This window comes from Pelodiscus sinensis, chromosome 7 (genome assembly GCF_049634645.1).
Source record: "Pelodiscus sinensis isolate JC-2024 chromosome 7, ASM4963464v1, whole genome shotgun sequence".
Taxonomy (NCBI): Eukaryota; Metazoa; Chordata; order Testudines; family Trionychidae; genus Pelodiscus; species Pelodiscus sinensis.
In genome coordinates, this window is record NC_134717.1 from 26,099,945 (window position 1) to 26,113,585 (window position 13,641).

A 13,641-nucleotide genomic window follows, 5' to 3' on the forward strand; every position below is an offset into this window, starting at 1 on the left:
TTCCTAAACATCCATATTCCTCCAGACAATTTCAGCAGTGTAGAGTTGCATTTTCCTTACAAAAACATATCGTGTACTGAAAATTTAAAGGGCAGTGTAAAATAAACTGAATTTAACATTAGAGTAAAACATTGCACAAATGGTAGAATTTATCTTCTTGTTTAATTAAAAAAACTCAATTAAACATTACTCAAAGCTGCTACAGAATTACACCTTAAAATGTTTCAGAAAATATAGGGTGACTTTTTAATTTCTTTTTTTACCCAAAAAGATAGTAGTGTTTGGACATCTAAGATGCCAGTGGAAATGAGGTAGGATGAGAGGGTGAAGTAGGGAAAGAACAAGTTACATCACCAAAGCCTGATGAAATATGTTCCAGAATAATCAGGAAGCTGACTGAGGAAATATGAGCCATTAGCCATTATCTTTGAAAAGTCATGGAACATGGGAGAGAAAAGAAAAATATAGTGCCAGTCTATGAAAAAGAAAACAACCCTGGGAATTACAGACCAGTCAGCTTAACTTCACTACCTGGAAAGAAAATGGAGCAAATAGTTAAGCAGTAAATTTGTAGAAGTTTAGAGGAGGGGTGGGGAACCTTTTTGGGTTGGGGACTGCTGACCCACAGAAAAATCAGTCAGGCAAGGGGTAACGGGCTGAAGTGCCAGTGTGCGCTCCCCAATGCGGGGGGGGGGGGGGGGTCCAGATCCAGGCAAGCTGGGGACTGCATCTGGCCCCAGGAGTGAAGTTCCCCACTCCGGATTTAGAAGATCATAAGGTAGTAAGTGACAGCATGAATTTGTCCAGAACAAATAATATTAAACCAACCTGTTTTGGTAAAGTCTTGTGGAAAGCAATAGATGTGGTATACCTAGATTTTAATAACACTTTTGGTACTGTCTCATATGACCTTGTCATAAACAAACTAGGGAAATACAACTTAGATGGAGCTACTATAAAGTGTGTGCATAAACAGGTGGAAAACTGTTCCTAGAGAGTAGTTATCAGTGGTTCACAGTCAAGTTGGAAGGGCATATCAAGTGAGGTCCTGCAGGGATCAGTTATCCAGTTCTTTTCAATATCTTCACTTGTGATTTAGTTAGCGGTATAGAGAGTACTCTTATAAAGTTTGAGGATGATGCCAACATGGGAGGGGTTGCAGACGCTTTGGGGGATACAATTAAAATTCAAAATAAACTGGACAATCTGGAGAAATAATCAGAGGTAAAAAGGATGAAATTCAATAAAGAGAAATGCAAAGTACTCCACCTTAGGAAGGAACAATCAGTTACACACCACACAATATGGGAAATGATTGCCTAGGAAAGAATACTGCAGAAAGATCTGGGTTTCATAGTGGATCACAAATTAAATGAGTCAATAATGGAACACTATTGGGGCGGCAGGGGGAGAAACAAACATAATTTTGGGATGTATTGGCAGGGGACTCGAAACTTGAGAAATAATTCTTCTGCTCTGCTCCTTACTGATTAGGCCTCAACTGGAGTATTGTGTCCAGTTCTGGGTGTCACATTTCAGGAAAGATGTGAGCAAATTCTCACGAAAGCTTATGCCCTAATAAATCTGTTAGTCTCTAAGTTGCCACAAGATTCCTCATTTTATTTTGTTTTTTTTAAATGGGTTTGTTTAGTCTGGAGAGGACTAAAAAGGGAAAGAAGTTTTCACGTACATGAAAGGCTGTTACAAAGAGGTGGGAGAAAAATTGTTCTTAACCTTTGAGAATAGGACAAGATGCAGTGGACTTAATTGCAGCAAGGGTGGTTCAGGTTGGATATTAGGAAAAAGTCAGTGACTAGAAGCACTGTCCCTTCCCCTCAGCCCATGAAGCTGGAGCATCAGAGGAGTGAGGTATCTTAGTTGGGGGCCATGTCAGTGAGGAATTGGGGGGGTTTTGGAGGAGTTTTTTTGTTTCTCACTTGTGTTGCCCCCAACTGATTTTTCTGTGGGTCAGTGGGTCAATCCAAAAAAGGTTCCCCACTCCTGCTATAAATAAAGAAAACATTGAAACCGTTGCTCATGGACATACATTAATATTTTACTTTATTTAAAATGAAGTTTAATAAATTAAAATGAGAATGTTAAAATGCTTAATCTGTTTAATAATTTAAATTAAACTGTTCTCCCTAGCTGCAGCTTTTCGGAAAATATCATCACAGTACCCATCCTGCCCCATCCCCCTCCTCCTCCTGGCATGCAGATCTGTAAATAGAAGTGAATAAATTAAATCTTGGCATGCCACTTCTGAAAGGTTTCTGACCCTGGGCCTAGATAATGCTTAGTCCTGCCATTAGAGCAGAAACTCTTGAGGTCTCTTTCAATTCTGTGATTTTATTCCTTGATAGAGTTTATGTACAGCTTACCATGGAGCATATGAATGGATTTTAAGCAAAATTTCTCATGCTCAATACATCTACCAATCCATAGATTGATCGTTACAAGATTGGCACCTTCTTCCTAACGTACAGAAATTTTGCAGGTGTGGTTTTTTGAGGGGGAAGGGGTGCTGAACCATCGTAAGTGATACCCATTGAAATCCCAGTTCACCACATCTGTATTTGCAGATGGAGTTGTTCTCAACCTGTCTGTCTAGTTTCCCATGCTTCATCTTTTATATTCATTATTTTAACTTTTTTTACTGTTAAGATTCACATCTCCTTAAGTTAGATGACAGCTCATGTTTATGATATTCTGCTTTCTGTTACATTCCATAATTTAGGAGCATATTTGTAACAGAGTAAAACAAAGGTAATCCTATTTCTTCAGAAACAAACTGGCTTGCATTTAACATCATTTATTATAATAGCTGTCCCCTCAGCTTGGAGACAGTATGGGTACCTAAGAGGCTATCCAATTAGATTGTGTGATTTTCTTTTGATTAGGCAAACACCACAGTTGTTCAGTAAAGGACTGCAGAAAGTGCTTCAGGTTATACCTAGACATATGCAGACCTATGAGAAGAGACATATTTTTTGTAACCAACCTCAAAATTTTTTTGTTAAGGCTGGATCCTAGTTGGAGATTTTCTCCCAAATAAACCTTAAGACTGATTTAATGTTATGGTAGAAAAGACCAGATTTAAACCTGGCTGGCTTACATGCTTTTAGGCTAGACTGATGAATTTACAGACATGGAAATCAAGATAACTAGTTTTAAACCAACAGTTTTGCCTATTAAATATAAAACCCTCCTCCCCTTTTAAGGCAAGATTTCTAGCTAAGATGGAGGGTTCTGTAAGGCCATTGACCTGCAGTTTTGTTGCCCCTTTCTCTTCTTCCCTTGGAAAATGACCAGGCATATTGTGGAACCTGTGTAATGAAAATCAAATTTAGGGACAGTTCATAGATCAGTAATCTTTAAATCAAGAACAAAGGGGCTAATAGTTAAATGTTAATACAGCAATGTAGGCAATTTAAACACCTAATGCGCTTTCCATGTATAATACACAGGACTCGCCAAACCGCGGCGAGCCCCGCTCGCCAGCCACGCGGTTTGGCACGCTGTGCATGCACTGACTGCGCTGCATGGCTGTGCTGGCTTGTAATCTATTTGCCTCGGGCGAGTAAATTACATTAATTGTTGAGCCCTGATAATACACATAATTTATTAATATAAGATGCTTGTAATATATTACATTTTTAGCTGGAACATAGTTATAGTCTCAATAGTTATCTAAGTTGAAGTGCAATGTGAGGAGTATTTGCTTCAGACATACACAGTGTAGATAATTTCAGTAGGGAAAATTGTGTCCATATTTTCTGTAAATTAAAGGCACAAGATAATGTACAATAAATTGGATTTAAATTCAAACTGCTCATGCTTACAAGTGGTAAAATAAAGTTAGTTTTCAGTTATCTGGATAAGAATATCCGTTATACTTTTTATAAATAACTTTTACCTTTTGGGTTTGTGTATATATGCAGGTAAAATACAAATATGAAGTCTAGATTGTGATGTAGTTATTCTCACATACTAATGACTTTATATCCGATTTGTACCACAATTTATTTGAACCTGTTTGTGGGAGACAGAGGAACAACAACAATACAGATCAGCATCACTAGATTAGGTTGGTTACAGCTGGAACTATAAAGTCCTCAATTTTCCATGATGTTATCAACATTAAGCAAATATCATAATATAGTAAAACTCAACACTTGCACAATCTAGGTAAGCAATATATTTTGGCCAAATACTCAGCTCTTTATTTATATAAATTTCCATTGACTTGATTGGAGCTTTAATGAAGAAAAAAAATTAGTGTAGGATATGATTTTACAGAAATATTGATCTTTCTTTTTTGTATTTGTACTTATGGTTTGGTGCACTAGTTTAAAAAGTTTTTCCTGTGGGACAACAGAGTGACGTCATCATGTCACTCAGCATTCTGCTTGCCTCCTCCCCCTCTCTCTCTCCTTCTCCTTCCCCCTCTTCCAACTTGAGCCTGACCTCGCTGCTTCCCCTCTCCTCTTGGAATTGCTATTTTAAACCAAGCCCCTACTCCCCTTCCTGCACCCCATCCAGAGGGCTTTCAGTAGCCAGCAGACCTCACATTGCAGCCGTGACAGCTCGGGGCAGGGCAGGAGAGAGGGTACGGTGCTTGGGTCAGCAGCCTGGGGACAGGTGCATGGAGCAGGGCTCCCTACAGCCAGGCTTATATGTCAGCAACGAGCTCTTGGGCGTTTCCCCGCTCCCAGGCTCTTGGATCCAGAGCTTGGAGCCCAACCTCCTGGAATCCGGCTGCCCCTGTGGAGACTCACCTTCTCCCCAGCAGCTGCACTTACTGCAGCTGCCAGAGCACTCGTGAACCACCCAGGGGAGCCGCCACACCAACATGTCTGCTCTTTCCTTTCTGCTCCCAGCAGGTGGACAGGCAGCCCTGAGCTCTGCAGGCAGGACTGGGGCAGTGAGCAGCGCAGGCAGGACTGCATGGGGGAGAGGATGGGATCAGCTCCCTGTGCTGCTGCTTTCCCCACCTCAGCAGGCTTCAGTGCCCAGAGCGCAGTGTGCACACAGCACTACTTGCACTTCACTGTGCTCCACATGGGGCAGGCAGGCACTCTGGGCCTCCTCAGCAACCATGTTTAGAACTGGGCTTGGCATGCTCTGTAGCCAGGAGAGGGAAGGGTTAGAAAGGGAGAAGGGCCTGGGCAGGTGCAGGGCAGAAGGGGACCCGGGCTGGTGGGGTAGGAGGGAGAGAAGGGGCCCTAGGCTAGCAGGGGTGGGGGGGGAAGCGGCCTGGGCTGGCACAGCCACAATCCAGCCTTCTCCGGTGGCCAGAGGGAGAGCCAGGGTTGCCTACCCCCCACAAGAGGGGTTGGCGAGCGCAGCAAGCAGAAGGCACAGCCCCCTACTATTCTTGTGAAAGGTTTCTGCAAGGATTCACTGGTTCATATTCTGCATTCTGACCCACAGGGCTACAGTGTATAATATTTTGTTAAACTGATGCCATTTACATCTTCCAGATTTTGCTTTTGTTTTAAACTCTTAATATTCTATCTATTTTAATAGAATCGAAAGAATGATGAAGCCTCTTATGAAAAGATGTTGAAATTAAGAAGAGAGTTTAGTAGAGCCATAACAATTTTGGAAATGATTAAGCGAAGAGAGAAAACAAAACGGGAGTTGTTACATTTAACATTAGAAGTTGTGGAAAAAAGGTAAAGTTAACTATGAGAGCCCCCACTTTAAATATTTATAAAATACTGCATTAAATAAAAGTTTTGTTTTATCTCACATGTATTGTAACACATTTTGTAAATCAAGCTACTACTAATGTACGTATACCTTAGTTTTGAATTTTTTTTGCTTAGTTGAAGGTTTAAATCTCACTGTAAAACTAAGAAAACTGAAAATTGTATTTGTTGTACAGCTTATTTGTTTAATAATATGATGTTCCCATTAAAATGTGTAATGGTCCACTTTTATAACTTTCAGGTACCACTTGGGTGATTATGGAGGTGAAATCCTTAATGAAGTCAAGCTTAATAGATCTGACAAAGAGATAATCACTCCAGCAACTCTTCATAATGGAAACCACCACAAAATTCAAGAATGTAAAATTAAGGTAAACTTGATTTTTGTCCACAATGGCACATGATGCTTTGACCAGCTCTTGTAGTTGGTTAGCAATCAAATGTACAGAATAGGTGCTTGGTTTGAGATACAAAATAAAAGACTGTCCTTAGCTCAGGGTTCGGCAACCCTTGGCATGTGTGCCACAAGCAGCACACGAGCTGATTACCCGGGGCGGGAGCTCAGCCCTTCCCCTCCCCCCTGTGCAACCAGGAGCTTATGCTGCACTCCAGCCTCTGCCATGCAGCTGCAGGCTGTAGCACTAGGTCCGGCTTCCTATTGGGGAGCGTGGGAGAGGTGCATATGCATCCCAGGGTTGCCCAGCCTGGGCGTGCAACTCCCAGAAGCTAAGGGATTAATCAGCACCCGCTTTCCTGGCTACAGGCTTTTTGCTTTGGGAAGGGGCAGGGCTGGGTGGCTGCACACGTGGTAAGGCCTGCTCCCCATGGGCTGTGTACAGGGTTGGGAAGCCTCTTTCCCAGCGCCCCTCTGTGTCTGGCTGGGCTGGAGCCAGCCCTGGGCAATCCCAGGCTCTTCCTGCCTCAGAGCTTCAGTCTCCAGGCAAAGGGCTGGTCTGGGCAGGGAAGAATCTCTAATCTCTTTCCCCCTCTCCTTACCCCAGTGCTACTACCCTGCTGGTGAATGCACTGGGGGCACAGGGATGTGGGGGAGGGGATAGGAGGAGACGGGTTGCACTGAGGGGCATGAGGTGATGCAGGGGATCAGACTTGGGCAAGTGGGGCGGTTCATGGCACTGATGGGAGCGAGGCTAGACCAGAGGAAAGATGTGAGGTGGGGATACAATTTTAATTTGCAGAAGTCGCAGTTTTCTTTGCCTCCCTCCCCAACTAGCTATTTGGCTGGATTATCACCCCCTCACGTTTTCTCCCCAACTCCCTCCCGTCCCCAAACTCCCTTTTGTACTCCCACCCCACATCCTCTCCTGCTGCCAAACTCCCAGACCCTGCCGTCCTCACCTCGTCCTGCAATTCTATCCCACTCGCTGGCAGCTCTGTCCCACACATTGAACCCCTCATTTTTGTTGCCACCCCAGAGCCTAAAGGGATCCTCAAAATCCACTAATTTTGGAACCCCAGAAAAGTAAATCTGGCCTTTGGGCAGCCCTGAACCTCAGTCGTCCCTGTCCCTTCCTCTCACCTGGTGGGCGCTGGAGTGCCAGAAGAGTGAGGCATTGGAGGTTTTGGGAGGAGTGTTTTTCTTCTCACTTCTGTGGTCCCCAACTGATTTTTTTTGTTCTTCTGTGGGTCAGTGGCTCCGGACCAAAAAAGGTTCCCCATCCCTACCATAAATAAAGAAAATATTGAAACCTTTTGTGTTAGACATAATATTTTACTTTATTTAAAATGAACTTTGATAAACTAACATGAGAACATTAAAACATTTAATCTGTTTAATTATTATTAGTAATAACTGTTCTCCCCAGCTGCAGCACTAGCAAAATGGCTCAGGCGTAATTATGTAATTAACAGTGAGTTTCTATTAGCAACTGGTAGTGTGCGGAAAGGTTTGCATTGATTCAGGTGGTCCACGCGGCGCACAGTGGAGAGAGCACACATACCCCTCTCAGGAGAGCAGCAAGGCCCAGGGCAGGAGGGTTAAATTTTGGCATGGCGCTTTGGAAAGGTTGCTGACCCGTGCCCTAGCCTGAGAAGTTTATAGTCTAATCTGGTTCAGTTATCTACGGGTCTCTGACACCCAGTTTCACAGTTTGTCTTTTAAGTAAGACATTCTTCTGTTATTTGTTACTATCTTTTTCAATATACTCTTCTTTTGTGGTAAGAAGACACAAATATAAACACTTGAATGTTAATTTATGGGGTCTGTTTCACATACTAACACATACAGTGAACTACTTCTCTCTTGCCTCTCTTTGGGGAAAAGAACTCTGAACTTTTTTCAGCAGCACAGTCCAGGAATTCTGATAGTTGAGGGAAAATCATTCCATAACACAAAGATGAGACTATTAAGGAAGTATGGGGTGTTAGGAAAACGAAATGAAAGAGCTATAGAATTCAATGGGAAGATATAAACTAGGTGTTATATGTCAGAAATCAATGATTATCACCATTTCCAGGCAGCTAGCTAACTCAGGAATACAAATTGTGCTATTTATTTTGTGTTCTATTAATGTTTGTAATAACTGAGCAACCAAAATTTTCAAGAAACTCTTTGGATTGTGTGTCAGTAGTTTGACATTTTTTAGAACTGTGCACTATTGATATCAACCAGCAATTATTTTGATTTCCTTCCTCTATTTATAGTGTGGTGATATGAGAAAGTAAAGGCTGTTAGTGGAAAATAATGCAGATGAGGTGTGAGCCTTTTAATTCTACAGAGGCATGACATGCTACTAGGAAAGAGAGATCTGGAAGCCTTAATATTATTCCATTAGTTATGTGCTTCTTAATTATTTTGACAGGCTGAGATTGGGAAAGTGTTATCCTTTATTTGCAGAAGAGTGTTGTTCCTTAGTTTTATTGTGTCAACACCGAACCACAGTTGGTCTACTTTTATTTATATACGTGTTGAACCTAGGAGTATTTGTAACATTACAAAAGTAAAAGTTTAAAAGAATAATCCACTTCTAGAAATTTTAGATACCGTCAGACTAATTACACAACTCTATTTTTTATAAATTCAAGCACTGGATACATTGCATGAAATAATTAATCTTTTGTAGATCTCCCTATTTAAATCATGAGTGGGAGAAGTTGCACCAAAAAAAGGCTCTCTAACAAATAAACATTTGAAAATCCTCGCCCCGATTATATCAGAAGAGAAGAAACACATCAAGACTTCAGGTGTAAACTAGTCAGATCATCAAATCAGGATTGCCTAAGAGGTATTGGAGTTGGAATGAAACATCCATACTCCACTGATCATTTTTATCTAGTGCTTAACTTTATCCTTCCCTTTTCCTTAGTGCTTCCAGAAAAACATTGTCATTGCTCAAAAAACAAGAAAATAAAATCCTGTAGAGTTATCTCCCTCTACTTTGTATTGGATTGCTCAAAAGCAGGTATTCAGAACCCCACAAAGGATTGTAGAACAAATATCTGAATATTCCGTTAGAGAATACCTTTCACCTTTTGTGCAAAATAGAAGTAAAATACTTGGTAAAGAAGGACCTAAATTAAAGTAATTTCTTAAGGGCTATTCCATGAATAGAATAAGAGATTCAGGTATTCCTTCATAAACTTGTCTTACTACTTTTAAAAAAAATAAGTGCTATCCTGATTTCTAGATGAGAAAATTTTTAGTTTTTTTTTTTCTTGCCCTGTATCAAATGCTGATTGGTGCTGAACATTTATGACTTGAACTTAAATTGAAATAGCAGTTAGGTTAGTATGCACAAAACTATGTACTGCAGGTCACCTATGATATTTTGAATGGTTTGTCTAATTTTAAACTTTCCATGTCATGGTATTTCCAACATTGGGAATCCATTCCAGAATCTAATGGATCTCCTGAAGAGGTAAAATAATTCCTAAACAATTTGTCTCTTCTTGATGCTCACCCCCTTCAAATAATTTATTTCTGTGCTTAACCACCCTGCCAGTTAGGAAGTTTTTCCTAATGTCCAAGCTACACCTCCCTTGCTGCAATTTTAAGCCCAATTTTTCTTGTCCTATCATCAGAGGTTACGGAGAATGATTTTCTCCCCCTCCTTGTAGCCAACTTTGAGGTACTTAAAGCTGTTATGTCCTTCTCTTTTCCAGACTAAACAAGCCCAGTCCTTTCAGTCTTCCCTCATAGGTCATTTTTTTCTAGACTATTAATCATTTTTGTTACTCTTCTCTGGACTAGGTATGTAAAATTGCAAGTAGTTGAGTAATCAAATGGTCGATGCATTTTGCATCGACTATTCAATTAGTTGATAGAGCGCGTCTGCCTTTGAAATGTAGTAGCAGTCCTAGAAAGCACTGTATGGACTCCCCAGCTGACACTGGGCTTGGTGTGGCGTTGCTGCTTGGAAACACCGCAGGGAGCCTGGCATCAGGCGCCTCATGGCATTTCAAAGCAACAGCACCCTGTGGAGCCCGGTGTCAGCTGGGGACTCCCCCACTGATCCCGGGCTTCACGTGGCGATGCTTCTGTAAAATGCTGCGTGCAGCAGGGGGACAGCTGAGCTATCCCCAGGCTTCATGCAAAGTTTGAAAGTGTCGGCGCAACGTGAAGCCTGAGGTCTGGCTCAAGGCTTCACATGGCACTGCTGCTTTGAAGTACCCCCTCATCTCCCTCCCTTTCGCCTCCCCCGCCCTTGCTGTCTCTGATAGAAGCATTTGCTTATCAGATAGTCGACTAATCCTTCACATCTCTACGCTGGACCTTCTCTAATTTGTCCACATCTTTCCTGAAATGTGGTTCCCAGAACTGGACACGGTACTCCAGTTGAGGCCTAATCAATGCAAAGTAGAGCAGAAGAATTACTTCTCATGTCTTGCTTATAACACTCCTATTAATGCATCTCAAAGCGGTGATTGCTTTTTTTGCAACAGTATCACATTTTTTACTCCTACTTAGCTTGCAGTCCACTATGACCCTTCGATCCCTTTCTTCAGTACTCCTTCTTAGGCAGTAATTTCCTGTTTTGTATGTGGAAGCTGATTGTTCCTTTCTAAGTGTAGTACTTTGCATTTGTCCTTGTTAAATTTCATTTTGTTTTTCTCAGACCATTTATCCTGTTTGTCCAGATCATTTTGAATTATAATTCTGCCCTTCACAGCATTTGCAACCCTTCCCAGATTGGTATCATCTGCATACTTTATAAGCAAACTCTCTATGCCATTATCTAAATGACTGATGAAGATATTAAATAAAACTGGTCCCAGAAGTGATCCCTGGAGAAATCCCACTTGTTAATGCCCTTTCAGCATTGATAACTACTTGCTGGGAATGGTTATCCAACCAGTTACGCACCTACCTTAAAATAGCCTTATCTAGGTTGTATTTCCCTAGTTTGTTAATGGGAAGGTTATATGAGAGTATATAAAAAAAATCTAGGTATACCACATCTTCTACTTCCCTTTTACCCACAAGTCTTGTTATCCTATCAAACAAAGCTATCACGTTGTTTTGATGTGATTTGTTCTTTTCAAATCCATGCTGACTGTTACTTATGATCTTATTACAGGGTTGGGCAATAATTTTTGAAGGGGGGGAGCACTTCATAAGTTTCGGAAGTGCTTGCGGGCCCTACCGGAAAGAGCAGGGCCTTGGGCGGAAGGAGCGAGACCCTTAAGTAGCAGGAGTTGAAAGGGTGTGCACCTCCTCAGTGTCTCGCAAGCAGTGGATTACCGATGGGTCCAGGAGCTGTGAGCCACTATTAAATAGAATGCTTCTACTTAAAGGGCTCACACCTTAGCAACTGCGGGGAAGGCATGAGCCCTTTAAATAGAAGCAGTTGAACGGGCTCGCAGATCTTAGCCCCACCGCTAACGTGTTGCCTGCAAGGCGCAAGCTCTTTAAAATGTTTCTATTTAAAGGGCTTGTGCCCTCTGGGTGGCTGCTAATGTGTTGCCTAGCAGCCTTCCAGCAGGCACAATCCATTTAAATAGCAGGAGTTGAAAGGGCTTGTGCTTCCCCAGCGACTCCCAGGCAATGTGTTAAGGGGCACATCTGGGAGCTGCTGCAGTCTGGATGAAAGAGCTTGGAGGGACAAATCTGGCCTGCTGACAGCCTCTTGTCCACCCCTGCCTTATCTTCTAGGTCAGTGGTTCCCAAACTTTTCGGCGTCATGCCCCCTTTTTGATTTTTGAGAAACCCTCACTCCCTTCTCTCCCTCCCCCCCCCCCCCCCAAAGCAGCAAAACTTGAAGGGGAAGGGGGGATTGAGAGGAGGATGGGTTGCCTCTCGCCCCCCCCCCCCCCCCCGGAATTTCTTCACACCCCTCCCCCCCAGGGGGGCACGCCCTCCAGTTTGGGAACCCATGTTCTAGGTGTTTAATAATGGATTGTTTAGTTATTTGCTCAGTTTTCTTTCCTAGTACAGAAATGAAGTTGATTGTCTGTAATTCTCTAGGTAAACCTCATTGCACAAGGCATAAGGGATCGGTCAGAAAAGACTTTCCTTGTCAACCGATCCCTGTCTAGACTACCGCTTTTTGCTGGCAAAGTGCTGTGACGGCAAAAAGCAGCAGCCATTTTTATTCAAATGAAGCACGGGATATTTAAGTCCCTGCTTCATTTGCAATACCGATGTGCCTAATCTACATCCTTCCTTTCAGCAGAGGGGTGTAGTTTAGACATACCCCTAGTGTATACATTTTAATATGGGAACATCTCCTTCCTTTTGTTTCTGCCTGTTCTTCCTGAGCAAGTTGTACCCTTCTATATATCAATATTCCAGTCATGCATATTTTTCACCATATCTCTGTGATGCCAGCTATGTCATAGTTGTCTGTTTACTAGCATTTTAAGTTCTTCCTGCTTATTCCTCATACTTCTCACATTATTATACAGGCAGTTAAGATACTGATTTGATTTTGGCCCCTAGTTCTGTCTTGTTGTCTCTCTTATCTCTGCTATTAAAGCCTATGCGTCCCCTCCCAATTTCTGACCTGTCTCCCTATCTTTGACTTATCTTTGGGCTTTGGCCATCTGTTCCCATCAAACCTAGTTTAAAGCCCTCCACACTAGGTTAGCCAATCTGTGTCCAAATACTCTCATCCTCTTCCTTGATAAGTGGACCCCATTTCTGCCTAGAAGTGCCTCTTCCTGGAACAGCATCATGTGGTCAAGGAAGCCAAAGCCCTCCTGGCAACATCATCTTCCCAGCCAGGCATTCACTTCCAGGATACATCCATCTCTGCTTGTGCCCCTAACTTTGATCAGAATAATTAGAGAATACCATCTGTGCTCCAGTCTCTTTTCACCCATATCTCAGAAGTTGTATATTCACTTCTCATTTGCTACGGTCATACCTTGCAGTATCATTAATGTCCAAATGGATGAGTAGCGTGGAGGAGTATTCAGAGAACCAGATGTTCCTCTTCAGTTCCTCTCTATAAGATCTTGGATATGGGTCTCTGATAGACAGCATATCTTCCAGGATGCCATATCTGGGGGTGTGTCTAGACTACATGCCTCCTTCGACGGAGGCATGTAGATTAGCCAGATCGGAAGAGGGAAATGAAGCCGCGATTAAAATAATCGCGGCTTCATTTAAATTTAAATGGCTGCCCCGATCTGCCGATCAGCTGTTTGTCGGCAGATCGGGGCAGTCTGGACGCGACGCGCCGACAAAGAAGCCTTTCTTCATCGGCACAGGTAAGCCTCGTGAAACCAGGTTTACCTGTGCCGATGAAGAAAGGCTTCTTTGTCGGCGCGTCGCGTCCAGACTGCCCCGATCTGCCGACAAACAGCTGATCGGCAGATCGGGGCAGCCATTTACATTTAAATGAAGCCGCGATTATTTTAATCGCGGCTTCATTTCCCTCTTCCGATCTGGCTAATCTACATGCCTCCGTCGAAGGAGGCATGTAGTCTAGACACACCCTTGGTGACAGATGGGTGTGTCTGTCCCTCT

General features: G+C 42.6%; 1 protein-coding gene across 1 annotated transcript in view; it reads left to right on the forward strand.

Moving 5' to 3' along the window:
• EPC2 (enhancer of polycomb 2) overlaps positions 1–13,641 on the forward strand; it is a 122,018-nt gene that overhangs the window by 65,023 nt on the left and 43,354 nt on the right. The window contains exons 5-6 of the mRNA XM_006135681.2: positions 5,530–5,678; positions 5,956–6,085. Of these exons, the coding sequence (XP_006135743.1) occupies positions 5,530–5,678; positions 5,956–6,085 (279 nt within the window). The remainder of the gene's footprint in view (positions 1–5,529; positions 5,679–5,955; positions 6,086–13,641) is intronic.